General features: G+C 42.5%; 1 protein-coding gene across 5 annotated transcripts in view; it reads right to left on the bottom strand.

The window, feature by feature from the left end:
- Nucleotides 1–20,044, bottom strand: part of agrn (agrin) — a 213,450-nt gene that overhangs the window by 76,586 nt on the left and 116,820 nt on the right. For all 5 annotated transcript variants that reach the window (XM_088289716.1, XM_088289720.1, XM_088289718.1 and 2 more), the window contains 4 exons: nucleotides 16,118–16,342; nucleotides 13,616–13,840; nucleotides 11,257–11,463; nucleotides 506–727 (listed from right to left, as the gene is read on the bottom strand). In XM_088289716.1, coding sequence (XP_088145842.1) covers nucleotides 506–727; nucleotides 11,257–11,463; nucleotides 13,616–13,840; nucleotides 16,118–16,342 — 879 coding nt within the window. The remainder of the gene's footprint in view (nucleotides 1–505; nucleotides 728–11,256; nucleotides 11,464–13,615; nucleotides 13,841–16,117; nucleotides 16,343–20,044) is intronic.

Genomic DNA, 20,044 nt, shown 5'->3' with positions numbered 1-20,044 from the left:
ATTGATTAGTGTTCCATTAATTAATTAATGGTTGCATCGTTAGCTTGAAATACAATCTTCCTCTTATCTTATCTTTACTTAGGATAACTTGTGTATTCACTGCAGATTGTGTCCATTCATTCACCGGGCAATTTTTAATATTGCTATGAATGTGAATTGATTCCACATCAGCTGCAAAGACAGTCAGCTTTGTGAACCACTACACAACCAAAAGCCCTTCATCATTAGAAAACTTCTAAATACCATACTTGTGATATTTTTAGGTGACATTTCACCGAAATGTTATGTAAGTTTAAGAAAAAGTAACAAGTTCAGCTGCCATTGCTAATTTTTGTATCTCTCTCTTTTGAAATGTTATATACCCTAAAATAGTACAGTATATCAATCAACTAACTAATTTTTCAAAATGTATCTAAATTATCTTCTGTAAAGTGACAGCATAATGTGTGAGTGTCTGAGCCTCTGAATGAGGTCCAAGCATGATTTTTAACAAGCAGATACTCACCACAGGGTCCTTTATGCTGGATGTGGATGGCTTTCTGTAGAGCGCAGCCCATCGCTCGCATCTCACAGGGGCTGCCGTAACTGCTGCCGTCAGAACCGCAAACCGGGTCTGACGTTTGCGGGCAGGCTTCCAGGCATTCACACACGGGCTCATCGTTTTTGACCACGCACACCGCGCCGTGATGGCACACCTTATCCAAGCAGGGGCTCGGCGTGTGGAGATCTGAAGGCCAACAATCCAAAAGACACAACGTTATTATGGAACGGTGATGCGGTTTGGTGAGTTCAGTCAGAGGTTGGAGAACGGTCTTGGTTGAGAACCGGCAAAGGGTGACAATTTGGAACTGGGGAAATGTGACTATGCAATACTACAGTTTTCTCTGGTGCTTCATGTTCCTGTCATTCCTTTTCTGCCTGCCCTGATATATCCTGAATCTTTGAGGAGTCTACTCAAACTGGTGGCATAGAGAACAGGCAAGCCCCCCCCCGCAAAAAAAATGCTGCCATTTGGCACAGAAGAGATGAAAAAGCCTCCAAACAATGATTGCGCAACCAAGTTAACGTCAGGATTAATTGACATTACCAGTGTGCCCCTTCAAAGACTGCCATTTGCATCTCAGCAAGAGCCATGGCTTCAGCCAAAGAGATTAAAACATATAGAGAACAGACAGAAATAAAAAAAAAAATAATAATAACGAGGAAAAGAAAGAAGAAAGAGGGCTCTGCTTAATAATTTAAAAACGGCAAGCTCCCGGGCAGAGGCAGATATGAAATGCGAACATCACAGGGACGTCTCTGCGCCAGTCTCTCCGCTCGCACTCCAGCACGGCTTCATTAAAACGAAGGCTGGATTCGGCACCGACAGTTCTTGGAAGATGGGTGTAGGCGGAGCAGACGCGACCTGAGTTGATCAGGAGAGCGGAAAAGCCGAACAGTCGTTTGAGCGGGGCCTTGCCGACCTGACTCAATCAATTCTTTAAAAGCTTACGAGTCAATGGAAGTATTAGATTGAGGTCTGACGGCGGGCTGGCGTGCACTTCTGCATCCAAAGTACGCGAGAGGCGACTTTCATCAGAGCCTTCAGCCATGAAGGATGGACCTCTCTGCCAAATGTGGAGTGTCTGCAGGTCAGAGCAGCAAATAAATCTTGATGAAAAATTGCCAGTGAAGCCACGGAGCGACTAAGGTCTTCATTTGAAGTCTATTTATTCTCCGCTGCTTTTGTTGGAGGGTAACATTGGCGTGACCATGAAGGGATTAAATAGCATCATTCTTGTAGCATGGTTGGAATCTTATGATTAATTTGTGTCACATTGGGAGTCTGCTAGCAACATTAAATTAACAACTGACAGACACAATGAGCATGCTATTCTCTTTTTAACGAAGAGTCTATGAAATAAACGTCAATGTCTCCAGACAATCTGTTTTTTTTGGGGGGGTGTTTCTGAGATGGCGTACTGGCTAACAAATTATGAGAGACCGAAGGTGCACATGAACACGCAAGCTGTTTAGCACAAGTTGAATTCAGGCTAGTTATGAAAAGGAATGACTGTTTCGCAAGCCTTTTCAAAGCGTGCAAGCTTAAGCTTAACTTGGGCCTGTGCAAAAGTTCAGCAGCCAAAGTCGCTAGCAACCGCAGCCTGCGATAACGCCTTTGTCTCTCATGTAAAAAAAAAAAAAGATAAAAAAGTATTTCTATCCCAAACTGTTTTTATCACACTACCACCTCCTAGGGGCAAGATTTTCGCCTGATTTATTAATGTGAGAGCGTGTAAGGGACAAAAAAAAAAATGAAAAAAAAAAGACGACGACTATTCCCAAGTGTAAAAAATTGGTGCTGCGCAGTCGGAAATTGAAGATTTATTTCCTTTTTCACTCGGATGGAAGCAGAAGCTTTGTGATTGTTCACAACATGGTCCTGTGGGATGGCAATTCTTAATATTTCCCCTCTTCCAAACCCTTAAATCCAACACCTCATCCATGTATGTGTGTTTCTGTTCCGGAATGAACCAAAGCAGCAAGTTATTTATTCATGAAAGTGACAGCTGAATGGGAACATCTGCACAGCCAAATACTTTGGCAGTTGAGCCAAGGCATTGTTGTTGCCGCTCCACAGGCTCAAGCATCGCTCCAACGTGACAGTGATGGAAAGCGAGGACATTGATAAAAACTTCTGGTCCACATTTAGCACCGCCACACAAGTTAAGGTCTTTACAATATATATGCGTCGCATTCATTTGAATCCAAAATGGCAAGTCAGTGAAGCCTCAAAATTCAGATGCTCGGGTTATATCATTTAAAAACTTCACGTGAGATGACAGACTAGTTTCACTGTATTTTCGCCATACTGCTGTTAACTTACGAACTTGCACACTTGCACGAGTGGCCAGCAAGGTTTTACGATGAAGACAACCTGACCTTGGAACTGCACTTGGGAAATTCCAGTTCTAAATAACTGCAAAGTGTGAACCCCACCATTCAAGTTCTAAAACCCGAAAACCAGGCAAGTGGGGATAGTGCAGTCCCATTAAACTCCTGTAACATGTCGGCAAATCGCTGGGGGAAATATTTAGGTGAGTGCTGCTCAATTCATGCATAGGTAATTGGAGTCCAACCTCAACCCTGAGGGTCCAGATGCAATTCAAATGGTTTCTGTTCGTATTAGGCAGTGCGTGGAATTGGCGCAGGCCAGGTGACGCTTGCGGCGGCCAACTGGCTGAGAGGAAGAACTTACAAGCACATTACAAGCCAGCGTTCCAACGGGACACAGCCAATCCACACCAAACGCCACCTTGTCTGTTTTTTTCTTTTAACTTGCCAGCCTTTCATCGAAATCCCTCGTCCCCTTTTTGCATTAAAAGACATTCGTGCGTGATATCAGTGGAGGAAAAGGCTCTATTAACATAAACGAGAAGACATACCCTGTGGGCTGTGTCTGTCGAACACTCCTGAATACTTATGAGGGGCAAGGGTGCCTCTCGACTAAGGCCATGGTGCATTTTGAGTTTAATAGAGAGTAGTTTCATAGGGAGAAGATTTTTAGATGGGCCAATAGAGCCGTTTTGATTTTGTCCAATGAATTCTGCCTGCACAGCAAAAATTGGAGTTAAAATTTTAGGGTTCAATTTTTGAAAGGTGATTTTAACTCCCGAAGAGTCATTTTAGTATTTAAATTGTGTCCAGCGTAGGAGTTATTTTACAGAGTTAAAACTAACACTGTCGAGATGTAATTAAACTCCGTCTTAACACTGGCACTTTTTTTATTTTGAGAGAGACGAGTCGGCATCATTTTTCTCCTCCTCTCTTGTCATAAGAAAGACTGACATTCATACAAAAGTTATTTGGGCCCACCAAGTCATTTTTACTCACAGATGAGACGAAGAGACTTCCCAGCAAAAACTGCTGTGTTAAAGTTTGGGTCTTATACATTTAAATTATTTTTACTTTAGTTTATTGTTTATTTCCGTCTTTGTATAATAGTACATTCCACAATGTATGCACTCCGACAGCCAATTGTCATATTGGGCGATGACAGAATGACACAGGCGGAAGTAAGACTTATTTATGACTAACCACTCCTGTTGTAGTTGATTTTTTTATTTATTTATTTTCTGGCCATGTTAATTAAATATATTCTGATCATCCAGTCTTGGGGTTGATTGGAGCAGTGACGAGGAACTAGGCACAGTGGCATGTTTCCCAACACCTGTCACACATTTCCTATAATTTGGAAAAGTTAAACCAGTCATTCAATTCTACTAGGCAAGTCTCACATTTGACTACGTAAAACAGCTTTTAAATAATGCTGCGGAGTACAGCATTGCGTACAGTGAAATGTGTCTGAGTTGAAAATTTCACAAAGAACATGCCGTGCAAGGGCAGTTAGTTATACAAAAAAAAAAAACATTCCGACAAGATAATATGCACGTAGGTGTAAAGTAGAAACGTTGAGGCTTGACCTACATTTTTCAGTTTTCACATCAACGGAGCCGCGAAAAACGTTTTGTGGTCACAGTTGGGTGTCAATTCAACGCGGGACTTTTTGCTGTGTGGTGACGAGGAAAACGCAATTCTTCTTATCTTTGCTTCTGTAATTCTTAGAAAATCACACAAACATTTTCACTTCAGTTGAGAAGTTTTATCATGAGTCACATCAAAATTGATGTCATTAATTGCCTTACCAACCAAAGTCGACAAAGTGTTCGGAGAAGAAAAGACTAAAAGTGCAATCAAATTAAACCAAATTTGCAAATGTGTGGCTTTGCTTGATTTCATCACAGCCCAGCGGCATGCAGCAACCTCAAATCAATTCTGGCACCCTGCTGACCCAAATAATCTCGACAATTTCTGCCTGCGGGGAATCGCCCGAAGCCCACGTTAAGTGGACTGACAGTCTGCCTGCTGTCAATCTGCTTCCCAGCGCACTTCCTCAAATTAACTTGATTAGGAAAAACAGCACTCAAGCTGATTTATGTACGCTCGCAAAGCTCAGCAATTGCTTGGGAGTCAAACCCTCAAGGGATGACTCTTGGTTACAAATGAAGACCATTTCATCAGGATTTGACATAGGTCACCTTCTAGATAGGCTGTGGCATAGCGGGTGCGAGCATCTCAAAACGGCAAACTTGCATGTAAAATACATTTTCTTCTCAGACACAATTTGAAATAAAAAAATAAATACAATTCTTGAAAAAACACTGGTCAGCCTCCAAGGTGCATTTTCCGCCCCCCCCCCTGGAGTACTTTACGGTTCGGCTTGCAGATTCCTCGACTGCAGATTTTCATTTGTGACCATAACTTCATCGATAGCAGTTTAAGCTCGCACTTTTGCGGGTTTCCTTGCTATTTTTCTTCCTTCTAAGTTGGACCAGTCAAGAAATTAACATTAAGGTATTGTTCTGGAATTCATTTTGTTGCCCGTACACTACTCTGACAGTGTGTGTTTAGAGAGCATTTCATTAATTCCCAAATGCCGCCAATACTCTAAACCAATCAGCAGCTCGTGCTTGAACTGATTCCATCTGGACTGCCTGATGGCACTGGCGCACCGTGTCCCCAGTTGGAGCACCTAGTGTGCGCACCGGCGCCCTGTTTTTATTGCGCTCTGAATAACCGAGCAACACTTTTAAACAACTTTCTTTTTAGAAACTCACAACGTTGTTCAAATGTGTGTGCCGTTTGGTTATTCAGAGTGCCCCCATAAAAGGAACCCGATGCAAGCCGGAAAGTAAACAACTGCACTGTGAAATTGTGAGCTCTGCCTCCGACAGCAAATAAGCATGAAAATAACTATCTTAAAATCTGTTTTACAATCCTGCCGGATTAACGTGCCTTTGAAAATTTGTGTTGTTGCTATTCTGTAAAGCCAAACTAAATTTGTCACCTTTAAAAGAAGAGAGAAGAGACGACAAAGAAGATGACGACAACGACGAACAAGAAGAACAACAAGATGACGAAGAACAAAAAGAACACGTCACCCGCAAAAAGTGAGGGAACGACGTTTCTTTGTTTACACTGCGAATTTATTCATCATGCATTCGTCAGAATGGAGGCAGCAGCAGCAGCAGCTCTAAATGCCAATGAAGGCATGTCTTTGACGCACAGTGACATGCTGCAGATCCAAATATCCTTCCCCCAAGCTGCGGGCGGTACAGACAAGAGCCAAAAAAAGCACATTAGGCAGAGTACATTGCACGCAGGTACAATGACACGTCGGGGACCCACTGAGCCATTTGGATTGTTAATGCCCGGTGCGCTGCGGGGACGTGGCCCACTTACTGGATCTTTTCTGCCAAATTCAGACACTCGTCATCTTCCATATTAACAGGCTGATGATGAAACATGTTGTCGATGAGCCGTTATTGAACTTATCTGGAATCAAAGATGACAAAACGTCTGCTTGTTTCGCATGCGTGTGAATGCTCTTGAGTAACCTCGCTAACGGATGTGAACTCGTCTATGAACCTCAAGCAGTTCGAATGCCGCAAGGCTTTATGGAGCATTCATAAATCATTTGACAATTCGTTGCAATACTTACAACGGATTGCAATGTGTAACGTGGACTGGCAGTCCAGCGGAATAGTGGTTAGAATGCGTGTCTCACTGTCGAGAGGTTTTCGGGATCTCGGCTTAGCGCGTCGGTATAGAGTTTGCTTCCTCTCACGTACCGTAAGTAACTTTACCCAGTCCAACTCCAACCACCTTTCACCTAAATCCTATTCAAACTTTGCAAGAAATGTCTTAAATCAATTTTTAAAAAAAATCCCTCAGAAATTTCCTGCCCCTCGGACATGGTGATATACTGAAAGGCAAAGAAAAATAAAGGTTGCGAGAACACATCTCGACGAGTAATTGGCCATCTAAGAACAGCTGAACAATTGTCACAATCCATCATTGTCTACTTTCCAGAACCAAGCTGTGCTGACATCGTAAGGACGGGAGTGGGGAAAAAAAAAAAGCATCTTTGTATTACCGCAGACTAACATTCATTTTTGTGTTCCGCACAGGGAAATGACTAGCAAAGCCATCTGTGAGGAATTACAATCCGTTATCCATAAATTAACCACAATAGATATGTCTCCCCTTCTAATGAGACGAACGAGGACGGAGGTTTTGTGGTTGGGATGCTTTAATCAATTGGACTTGGCTTGGTGTATTATTCGACTGCACTCTGGCAAAAGCTCAACATCAGCGTAGTCATTTTAACACGACAAATCACAGCGAAGGAGACGAAAGCAGAGTAGTTACGAAAGATCAAACACGTTGGAGAAGGCGTTTTGCAACAAGCCAATATTTTAAGACTCTGGGCCACATGGTTCTTTAAAAAAAATATTACAAGGGGTGCAAAATGTGGACTTCAAAGTGAAGTATCTTTTTTTATTCCGCAGACAAATAAACCGTGTGTATGAATTTGTAGTACATCAGATTAGCGTAAAGTGAAGCATCGTTTCAACCAAGCTTTCCCATTTGGCAATCAATTTATTGCAGACTCAAACCGACTTTACTTCGGCAATGGAATGAAGAATCGAATTTAGATATTCCTTGTCATATTTGTTGACCGCGCTAGAAAGAGTTTTGGACGTTTTCCTCAATTACATGAAGTTTAATGATGACTTGCTAAACTCATTATATGATAATATAATACAACATAATATATATATATATATATATATATACAATTATATCGCATATTTCACAACAGATGGAGCTGTAACAAAGTGCTTTCTATATGGTCTAACATAAATGAACAAGAAATTAGAAAACCAACTAAAACATATATACAATAGATGCCAGAAGAACAGCAGAACAGCGACAGCCTCATGTTGAGTCGAGCTAAAGAATAAAAATGTGTCTTCAAATGGGTTTTAAAAGTGGACAGAGAGGGGACTTGGCTAACATTCAATGGGAGCTCATTCCATAGGGAAGGACCGGCAACAGAAAAGGCACGATCCCACCGGAGGGACACGCTGTGCTTAGCTTTTGCTGTTGGGGAAGAAAGGGCTTCACTTTAGCCAGCTGCTGAGGCAGAAGCTGGATCGGACAACAGCACCGATTTGCCGATCTAATTGAAAATCACTGTCCAGTGTAAAACCCACGTTTGATGGCTTTAGATAAGATGTCAGGGGGCACTGGGACCGAACACCATAATTTCTGTCTTCTTTTCGTTGCGATTCAAGAAATTAAGCGACATCAGATTTTGACTTCCTCTAGACAGGACAAAAGTGTTCTCAAGGAGAAAGTGTCTTTTTTGGTTAAATTCCATTTTTTTCGTAAGATGGAACCTAGGTGAGCATTTTGGTAGAGAATTAACCAATTTAACAGCTTCAACGCAAGCATTGATCCTCATTTTATCCATTTCAGCAATTTTTCGTTTTCAATTTCATCCCTTGAACTAAACACTGTAAAATCAATTTGTTGTTCAGATATCACAAAAGCAATGGCCGAGCTGCCATTAATGTATTATGGTAACATAGCACAAATGTTAAAAAAAAAAAAACAACAACAACATTGCTTTCAAAAACTAATGAAATTGTTGAATGAAAATATCAATGTGAATTGATATTGACAAAAACACTTGAGTGACACGCATCCATCAGCAAGAGCAAATGCAGCTATCACCTAGTATGCATGCCAAACAAAGCCAAACGTTACCTCTTTGACATGAAACTCAGGCCTGGAGGCACTGATTGTGTTTGCGCACTAGGCTGACATTTGCTGACAGAGCTGCTGAACTGTCAAGACGCAAGCATCACAGAGGAAACCTCACATCGCATCGTGTCGCCGGCGCTCGTTGGGTTATGGATTGAGCGCGCACACACACACACACGAGGATCTTGAGCCTTTTCCAAGGCTGCTAATCCCTCCACTGTTTTTAAAGACACTAACCTAATCTGCTCTCAGTTCTATCAAGACCGAGACACAAAAAAAAGTGCAACTGTATATTGTGTGCAACTGTGCATACCGGCAGTCTGACGACGCTAACTGTCTCGGTGGGCTCCTACGCTCTTCTCTTTTGATGTTTAATTAAAAAACCGAATCAAGCTTTGACGTTTGTGGTGTTCTGTTTTGAATACTATGCAAATTTCAATAAGAACGCATTAAAGCGCACACACACACACACACAAACGAGCGGCACGATGCACTCGGGAAGAGGAGATATTGAGAGGGAAGTAGAGTAACGAGACAAAAATGTGGGTGGAGTTGTTGGAAGGCACAAAACAAAACACATCAGTGTTGGCCTTGTCATTCTTACTGTTTCATTAAAGCCAAACAACGAGGGACGCCGCCTGCTCATGCCGACTACCCGGGATCGACTTTGCTATTCAGTTCTGCTCTAACGCTGAACAGGAAGTATGTACATCTTAATGTATTCAACAAATAATCTGCTCCAATTTGGCCTTTGGTCCCGTGGGCTCGCAGGGTAGATGGATGAAATTTTCAGGAGAAAAAAGTGGGACAATATCTTGGAGTTAGAATTAATGTGACAGTACCTCATGAGAATCCACCGTCCTTGCTTTTTGAAGACACATATTCAAAAACAATGAGCAGCTTCAACAGTGGGTGTTTAAAGACTCTCTAACGTGAATTTTGAGATTCTTTTCGGGCTGGCAAGACCACTTGAGCGCGGCAAAGTCATAGAGAGAATGCAGAAGAGCAAGGGGAAAAAAAAAAAAAAAGAAAAGCCCAACATGGCCGCCTGCGTGTGGAAGAGTGAGGCCCTTTTTCGAGTGCCTCGTTGTCACAGGATAGAAAAGCTCATGGCTCAAACATGTAGTTGTGTGCAGGCATAATAAAAAGGCAAGATGAAGTAGAATCTATTTTCTGGGTCTATGTCGTCGTCTTTAGCAGTTTACAGCTGAGTGGGGCGTGGCTTCTGCACATTCAGCAGCCAATGAATTGCTTTTTGAAGCTTCTTTCATCATAAGAATATCTTCTTATGCAGAATCATAACAACGGAAAATAAATTTATTGGGTTATAGAGTGAAATGTACTGTAGTTCATACTAGTACTACAAAAACAATACCAAAATTGCACTGCAAAACAAATGTGTAGGTGAACTCAACATTTCAAGGCGACTTGGATAACAGGTTGTTTTTTGGGTTTTTTTTACGCAGTAGTTTCTCTCACATGACATTTTGTGGACTTTTGCATGCATTCCAAATCACATAAGAGGACATTTGGTAAATGAGTTTCATCCCTTTTTTCAACCATAAATTTAATAAATATTTCCAACTTGTATTGGAAATCATGCCTTTTTAATTGCAAATTGTAGCAATTTTAGAGCTGCAAAATTAACTGTGCACTTGAAAATGTTGTTTGGGAAAATGACGTGAGCTTTAGAAAAAAAAAATAAAGAAAAAACAAATCCGCTCAAATTCTTCCCCGGCTGATAACTCCTTTTGCCATTTTATCCCCGGCTAAGCTCAGTTTTATTAAATTCTGTGTTGCACTTGTATCTCCTTGGAATGAAAAGAGAATTTACTAGTTTGAAATTAAAGGGGGATTCATCCATAAAAAAGGAATGCGGCAGTGAAACCGCCTGTGATGGGCTTTCATTTTCAAAGGACTGCAGCTGCAAGGGTTTTTAATCAATATTTTTTTTTTTTTTTTGTAAAATGGGGAAAAGGCTTATTTGGATAATTTTGAGTTTTAGGGGCTGGCGTGCACTGCAGCATGCAGAACGAAAACTAAGAATTGGGTGGGTCGGTCTGGGAATAGAAGAGAAAAAGAGGCCGACTTCTCCAACCTCGTGGATCATATCAGTGCAGTAAGAGTGAAACAGGAAGAAGAGCAGTGGTACAAGACCCCTCCTGTTCGATCAGCTCGGAGCAAAGCGGAAGGCCTCACCCCCCAGCATCCATCTGATGAGGTCGCCCTTTGGGTGACCCCACTTTCCACCTGCAGCCAGACAGCCAGGACGACACAGCCAACATGGACAAAGACAGACAGACAGACTGACTGACGCACTGTAACAAGAAAGAACAGCTTTTTTTTTTTTTTTTTTTTTTTAGACAACACGCAACACGAGACAAAGACAGACTGAGTCGGACGTGGGTGAATGAGACATGCATGTCGTCGGAGATGGAGGGATGAGTGTCAAAGATGAACAAGTGAAGTGACGGCACAGGCTTGAGTTGCCCCTCCCCCTTTCCAACAGCATCATTAAACCATTTCGGACATTTGTGACTCAATCTTACGACGATAGGAAGTGAAAAGAACGACACTTTGTCCTCCTCCCTTCGGTCCACTCACCACAAGGCCCCGCATGCTTGACGGAGATGTGCGTCTTGCCCAGGCACTCGGCTTTGCGCCGCATGCAGTCGTTGGTGTACGTGTGTCCGTCCTTGCCGCAGACCGGCTTGTAGGTCCCGTCGCACTCGATGGGATCGCACGAGCAGCGAGTATTCAGCTGCTCTACCAGACACACGGCGTTGAAACGACACTCCTCCTTACATTCGTCTGCGACAAGGGAACAGGAATCCATAGTCCTTAGTAATCAGTCAGTCGAGTGACAGAGCTAGCATCGGAGATGGTTGCACAACAGAAATGTTGACATTTTATTTGGAACAAGTACACATGTATGGTATGGTATTGATATTGTTAATATTGATTAGAAAAAGGATACATACTTGCACATGTGCGTAAAATGTGCACAAATGCACATGCGGATGTCAATACTGTGAGGAGTTATGGGAAAAATGCTATGGTTTTAGCAATTAGTTTATACGTTCGAAAGACTTAAAGAAATACGACAAAGCCCATTCAAAAATGTTTACTCCATAATGGATGTTGCACGCATCCGTGGAAATGGATTTGATTGACAATTTACATTTTGTGTAAAGTTACACACTAAAAGTAGATGTATTACAGTATAGTTTTAGTAAAAAAAATATATATAATTTTTTTTCATATCACACTATTTTTGAGCACCCTCAAGTGAAAGTTCAACTACTTGTCAGCGGTAATTCTTACATTTAATTCATGTTTTTGTTTACATCCGTGCTGCTCAATTATTTTGTGTTATGCCCTCAGGAACAAGAACATAGTAAGCACCCCGCCAACTCGCCATCGCAACAATAAATAGCAACACTCGTCTATAAAATTGTCACACCTCTGCATAACACTGAATCCTTGTTAACATTAAAGTAATCCAAACAAGAAATCAAAATTTGCCAAATAACTTTAAAAACATTGTGCATACGCCCAGGGCACACGGTTGACAATTAGAGCACCACTGCCACCTACTGTAGGGGAAGTGAAATTACACTTTTTTTCTAGTACAGGAAAAGAAAAAAAAGGGGGTGTTCCATGAGGTCACATGTGCGCCTCACCAACAACTATTTGAGAAGTCTTGTTTATATACGTCTCCTCCTAGGTCATGTCGTCTTGTAGTCACGGATCCTCTAATGAAGAGCTTAATGTTAAACTTTACATCCCAAAAAAGTTTCATAACACTGTCAACTCTAATCTGTCTAAACTATTACACTCATTACTTTTCGACTCACTAAGCAGAACTTCTCTTGGAAAATGAAGAAAAAGATTAACTGGTCGTGTTAAATGGCAAATTTAGCGGTGAAGTGAGAAAATCCCATTTGAGGCCACTGTTCTCGCAACGCTCACGAGGCCTCAAAATTATTTCATTGCTGGTCCGTGGATCATATTTGTACAGCAATCCAATTCCTTTCCTCGCTTTCTTTAAAAGCATGTCATGCCACACTTAATTACATTGCTGCTCAATCTGAGCGAGAGGGCTACAAGGATGTGCAATAGCATGTCCAAATGGTCATTTTGATTAGTTACCAGCTTGTAATTTGCTAAGGGGTATGATTTCATGGTTTGCTTTTTCAAATTGAATTGTTCTTTCATTTGAAATAGGCATAGCATAAAGCGTTACAAGACAGGCATGAGTTGGCACACACATACTTGTACGCTACTCAGTGAATTCTGAAACATTAATTAGGTGAACAAACTAAAAAAAAGAAATTAATTAATCACAAAAACAAAACTTAACAGCATGCCGCGCTTTCTGTATCATTTCCTACTAAATTCACAGGGATCAAGTTGAACAATGAATGTTGCGGCGTTCAGTTTGTAGTCTCGACGTGTTTCTCAGCCTTTGACACAGTCAACTCTAAAAAGGAGACGGTCACTCTTTGTCTGTTCTTGTTTTTTGATGTTCAACACGCATTACAGTCTGCCCACGCCGTTGCCCGGAACTTACACCGCTGTTCCTGAGCTTGGCTCTGATGAAAACACAGCGGGGAAACTGGTTTTCTTCAAAGGGCTATCTGACAAACAGTACAAGCTGACAGATATTCGTTAACTATGGTTTCCTCCTCCTGTCCTACTTACACTGATAGTCAGCCTCAAGGCTCTTATCAGGCTGGAGGCGGCTAATGTTTGGATGGTACTGACCCGAAGGCCTCCGAACCATTTATCTCTACACCACTGAGAGGGGTTAGATTGGGGTGAGGTCTTAATGCTACCTCGTCAAATATTAAGCAGAAATAGATGTGTGAATGGCTGTGTGCATGAGACAGTTGTGAAGGGGAACGGCATCCTGGATCGGACTGGAGGAAGAGAAAGAGTGCAAGGTTAAGTGGGAGCTTACCCAGCCCTCTGCAGCGTCCCGCGTGAATCATCCTGAGTTTGATGCCTTTCCGCATGCCCGTTGCTCCCATGGCACACTCGCTAGGGTAGGTTTGACCGTCACTGGCGCATAACGGCTCGCTAGCCGGGGGGCACGACTCGGGCAGGCCGAAGACCAGCGGCTGGCGGGTGATGGCCTCGACTCGGCACATTGTGTTGACGCTGTTTTCACTGTCTTGACAAGGGTCTGTGGAGACACGCGTGCCTGGATGTTAACTTACGAGTGCAAGGTGGCAGGAAGAAAATACAGTGTTTGCAACGTGTCAAATATTGCAGATTCCACCGAGGTGAGGAGAAGTGCTGTTACCTGATGCGACCAATGAAGACAGACAGACTGATATCATGTTTTCAATAACATTTTACATTGGTGACTGGTAATGTCATCCTCATATTTCTTCATCCCTGTAAAACTGGTTGCAGTACATTGATTTGTTCCAAGGAAGGAATATGAGCTCTTGATTTGTGAACTAAAAACTCTGCTTCGGTAGCTCAGACTAAAAAATAAAAATAAAAATAAAAAAAAAAGCCCTTGTCATTTGGTGTTTCTGTCAAGTCAGCTACAATTCACTGGCAATGGAAGAAAATCAAGTTGAAAATATTGCAAAATTTGCTTCCAACGTGACAAGAGCATATCCCTGGGTGCAGGCGAGATGATTGGAAGAGGTGAAGAGTGGAGTTGAGCAAGTGGAGAATTGGAGAAAACTCTTCCATTACCGCCGCTCTACACATATATTATATTATCTTTAGCCTAGCAACCGTGAGCACCTCCGAGTGAGCTCTTGATCGTAAAGGAGACAAGGAAGGAGATAAAAGAGGCAGTCAGTTTGATTCGCTCCCCATTGCTGCTGCTTCTTCGCAGGCTATCCTGTTCGGCCTTATCGGCCCGGGATCATAATGGGATTGGTTTGTGGATGAGCAAGAGGAAGTTGTTACGCATCGAAACAAGACTCTGGGCTTTATCCTGCTCGACACATTTTTACAATGAGGCAAGACAAAGGATTTATGTTGCAGTGTGACATTAAAACGCAGCCGTGCCTCGCGCAAGACAGCAAATGCACCGAGTTGTATAATCCAGGAACGCCACAGGCAGGAAAATGAAAAAAGCAACAATGTTTGTTTATCATGTTTTTCATCACGCTATCATTTCTCACATATCTTCACCAAGCAATTAATTGGTTATAATACTCCCCCCCATTGAGTAAACAGCCCCGAAAAAGAAAAAAGGGCAAATGGTTCCCGAGTGACTGTTGGCAGCGATATGAAGAGCAGCAATGCAAAGAACGGAGCGGTGTGACTCGTGTGAGTCACTTTTCGAGCAGCACAATGCAGAGGCTTGAGAAGAAAAGCAAACAAGTCTTTTATTGCGTCGCACGTGGCGAGTCTGCATAACGCAGCGCCTCACTGCCAGCCAGGCCATTACTTGAGAGCAACACCATTACCTCGCATTAAGTGAGAAGAACAGCTTCCAGGTTCCCCGCTCTCCTCCAGCCGAGCAAGGAGGGTAATTACAAAAAGAATGGCCTGTTTGCTGCAGAAACTAGCGGCGCGGATAAATCGGGAAGCACCGATCCCTGTGGGCCGACTCGGGTTGGATTTATGCGACCAGCCTTCTGTCTGTAGACCTCCATATCCATCTTTCGCTGCCCACCACCAAGCTCTTCTCTGAGAGAGAAACTGCTGTGCTCTCTCTCCATCTGGCTCTTCACAACAAAAGGGGGGGGGGGGGGTGATGGGGGGGGTCGCCTTGGGAGTAAACCATTGCTAGATGAAAACAAGTATGTGTGTGTGTGGGGGGGGGGGGGCATTGCAGGCCGTGTGAAAATGACAAGTGCTACTTAGAGGAACAACAGTTTACACTACAGGAGTGCTGGTGTGAAACAAAAAAAACAAAAAAAAGGAATGAAAAATGAGAATTCGAAGGGGCACTTTGTAAGTACGGAAAAAATAATAGCCGGAGGTAGTAGATAAAGTGAAGAAAAGAAAGAACCAAAATGAGAGAAACACAAAACAATTCCTGCTCACAAGAAAATTCTATCATTCGTTTGAGGCTCGTGGAAATAAATAATAATAAAAAAAAGATTTCTTTGTGTGTTGTATGTATTTGTTTGTATATTTGTTCCACATATATCTTCAAGCTCTTTTCACAGTTTTATCCATTTCAATCATTCCACATCGCTAGCAAGTGACAAGTATGCCCCTGCATTGATTGCCCTAACCGCAGGTGTCAAACTCAAGGCCGGGGGGCCAGATCTGGCCTGCAACATCATTTTATGTGGCCCAGTTCTCCCGCAACCCTAATGAGGACCTTTGGTATGGAAAATGGATGGCTGGCTGTTGAAAAAACATAAATAAGAAAGTGTCATATCATTTTCCCCCTTCAGTCGAACTGCATTGAAAGATGACCAATCGGGCGCGAGGAGGGTGGCTTATGTTGAGTGTAATGTGACAAAGTCCAAACTCTTACCGCATCGACCTTGATGTTGCACCCTGATGTTCTTGTGGTGCTTGCAAGCATACTGATGCAGCTCACACTCGTTGCGGTAGTCCTTCCCATCGCTGCCACACACCGTCTGCTCCGGTTTGCCCTCACAGCCCAGCGGGCACATGCATTTAGCCGACAAGCCGTCAGTGGACTGGACACAGGTGCTGCCGTAGCTGCAGGTCACCTCAGTGCACGGGTCTTTGAGAACTGAAGGTGGAGAAAGACAGGGGGAAATAACAGTTTAAGGCCAAAACTGTATGATTATCACTCGCACTGCTGCCGAACAGTTGGACTTGAGGGCACTCGCTGTTACTGTAACAATGGACTGTTTCATAGCAAACGGTCCATCGTATTTAAGTGGCGGCGAGTGCACTTCGGAAGGCCCATTTCAGTCATTCAGAATGTCACGAAGCACTTGACATCCCTCGGAGGGGACGTACTGTCTCAGCTTTGTGTTTCATTCTGATTTAGGAGCTTTGAATTCCAAACATGCTTTTCTGCCATGCTCCAGCGCGCTTTAATCGCTCCGGCCGAGAAGGGACCCATTGAATATTTACCTTGCCACAAATGAGTCCAAGAGCAAGAAGAGAAAAATGGGAAAGGTATTCTCCCGGAGGACTTTGTTTTCACCCTAATTAAACCGTGTGCCACTTGTCGCCGAGTGATTCACTGGTGCAACTTTTAATTCTGCCGATGCTTGCTGCCACCAACGGGCGCCGTTCGAGGGGCTCATGAGCTCCCCATGAGGAAATGGAACACAATTGTCACCCCGCAGAGCAATTCATATTAATGAATGTCACTTTTGACAGAATGTACTCTCATTAAAAGTAATGCCGGTAGCACTCCCCGTTTCCAAAACCTTATGAAATTCTCCGTATTGCAACAAACCTAGCTGGAATTTATACACGGTGTTGAGAATTCACATGTACGCATGCACACCTACACACGTGTGTGGGCACGTGCGCTTCCTTAAATTGCAGCCTCCCCTTGAATAGAGACCACCTTCATTAACTCATTTACTACCATTGACGGCTAAAGACGTCAACGATCCGTTTTTTTTACTCGGCTGGTGGTGAATGAGTTTATTAGTTGGGTCATCCACGTGAACAAACAGATGGGGGAAGAAAATAAACCAGTGGTGCCTCTAAATGGCTGTAATTACGGAGAACACCATGCATTGTCTTTAAAGCTGAAGTTTAGGTTGGAGTTAAAAAATATTTAACGATGACACCAGTCATATTTATCCATGCACATAAATACCCCCCACTTCCATAAGATGAGGAGGGAGTAGTCTTGTCCCTCCTGTTTAAAAAAAAAAAGAGCTTCTTTTTGAAAACATGATCCCCTGCCTCTTGCCTACGGGATGAAATGACACCACTGTCTTTTTAATAAGAGCCGGAGATGTGAGCAGAGATACTTTATGGATGTGTAAGAAGAAAGAGCTTCTATGAAGACTGCTCTTAATCAAAGCATATCCCCACTCGTTCTCTCTCGCTCTCCTCATACTCAAGACACATTTTCCTCCCTTTTATTTTCTGCTCCTGTCAAGTCCTTTGGAGGTTTAGAGAGCACTAAGACTTGCGAACGAACACTTTCGCCTCATTTTTTTTTTTTGTATTTATATTCCCGCAGCATTTCAAAAGGAACTCTAGACCTAATTTAAAACTATTCAAAAGCAACTTTCAAATCAAGCATTAAATAGCAACTCTGACTTTGGAAGACTGATGAAAATCATATAGTCATTGTGAGGCATCAGCAGCGGCCGCTTGATGGCAGCCACTGTAAAACTCTCATTAGGTCGGAACAATGAAGCACTGATGATCCTCGGTTCCTGAAGTAATGACCTCGCTGAAGCTAGCGGAGCAGCGCAAAAGGTCATTGTAAGCCTCAGCAGTAAACAGTACATGCAAAACAAGATTTCCACCATGTTTCAGAACATTTTTTCATTGGGTCGCCAAAGTTGAGGAAACCCTGGTTTTAATGAAATATATTGGAACTCAAATCGCCTAGCCACATATAAGAAAATATAGAGGGAGGAAATTGAGGGGCAATTTTGAAGGAGCAAAATGAGATGATCCATGCTGCCAATTAAATGAGCCGCTATCACCGGGGAAAATCTCAGCGCGTTGAAACTGCGAAGGTAATGACAAAACTGAAGATAAGGAGACTGACAGATAGACTGCCGAGATAAAGATGCAAAGCAATGACATTTGAGCACAATTGAGGTGAGGCAACATCTCCAAAGTCAGGATGAAAGGTATCGTTTGAGATTGGTTGGTCTAAGGCAGGTGTGGGCAAACTATGGCCAGGGGGCCACATGCGGCCCGTTAAAACGTTTGAATCCGACCTGCCGAACTTGAAAAAATTTAAATGAATAAACCTTGTTAATGTTTTATTTTCTAAATACTGTGGTGTGCCAACGACAGCTATTTTGTTGCAATGTTTTTGTTCATTTTCATTTAAAATTAAATGTATTTTTTTTCTCCGATGAGGTGACGTTACCAAAGCACTCCATTCATCTGCTCCTGCTCCGGCCCCCGCTGTCAAATTTTAGTATCCATTGTTGCCCACCAATCAAAAAGTTTGCCCACCCCTGGTCTCAGGGCTGAAATGCACGAGCAAGTTTTTATTTTTTAATTTTTTTGGCTATCATTGTAAATATGATGACAAATTGTATTTGTTCTTAGTATCTCAGTGAATAATGAATGAATTGAGAATGACAAAATTAATACATATAGAGGATTTGGGCATCTTTGAATTCTGTGATCCAAATTATGATTAAATATACTTTTACAAACAGGTTCTGTTTTAGTGGTTGCCAGCCGTCCAGCGAGAGCAAGCAGCCTTTGTCAAATTTCCATTGCCGTTCGACTGATTCTTGGATTGACATTATTCTGATGTTTTCTGTTCGATAAACGATTTCCCAATCTCGTCTAATGAAGTGATTGTGAGCATTTACATGGAAATAATTCGGTAATGTTGTCACTCAGCGGGTTTAAATCACGTAAATCAGAGAGCCCACATTTTCACTCAGTGGCATCAATGGTGATTGCAAGATTTCTAGACGTGACGTTCACCAAATGCCAAAGTCGTATGACCACAATTCAATGAGATCCAATAAAACAGTTGTTACAAAAGCCTTCTTAAAATCTCCTTTGGTTAACTTTACAAAACGATATGAGGTCATAATTGTCAACTTTTGAATTTTTTTGTAATCATTGGTGAGATGTGTCCCTTTGTGGGAGTGCAGTGTGTCTGACAAGCCACACCCCCTGTCATTCTGCACTAAAGAAATAGACACATTTTTGGGGGCGATGACGTCATTCACTCACGCAAACCATCACGCACGCTAAATATATATTTCCCCGTCTGGAAGCGAGCAAGATTTGCCCTCCGCCACGCCAAATAAATCCCCTTTATCAAGTAGATTGTAGCGATACTGAAGCGTCACACTTCCGAGCATGCTTTGGTTGAGCGTGAAGGGGAGGACATATCGGTCCGCCACCGGTCGTATCGTCCAACCTCAAGCCGACACGGACATAGAGAGGTCCGTCTTGTCCCACTGAAATGAGTCATGCTGGAAGGTGACCGGCTATGCCATAGTTACTATGTATATAATAATAATTTCATAAGGGTAAACATAGCAACAGCTTGCAGCTAAAATATAGCAAACATTCAAATAATGAATTTGATCCCAGTTGTTCGCTTTGTTCTGTTTCTATCATTTGTGGATGACTTCATCTTACTCATATGACAGTTAAGAAAGTTAAAATGTCCCTTAAAACATAGCATGGAAAAGAATCTCATCACAATCCCATCATATTATCTTCATATGATATTGTTCTGATGATGTGTCATCAAATCGCTATACAGCGCTGTCACGATGAGTGGGAAATTGTGTCAAAATTG

This window comes from Idiotropiscis lumnitzeri, chromosome 3, assembly GCF_059441095.1.
Source record: "Idiotropiscis lumnitzeri isolate Australia: NSW breed Sydney's pygmy pipehorse chromosome 3, RoL_Ilum_1.0, whole genome shotgun sequence".
In the NCBI taxonomy this organism is placed as follows: Eukaryota; Metazoa; Chordata; class Actinopteri; order Syngnathiformes; family Syngnathidae; genus Idiotropiscis; species Idiotropiscis lumnitzeri.
The sequence above is the reverse complement of the archived record's forward strand: the minus strand, read 5'-3'. Positions and strand labels throughout refer to the sequence as shown.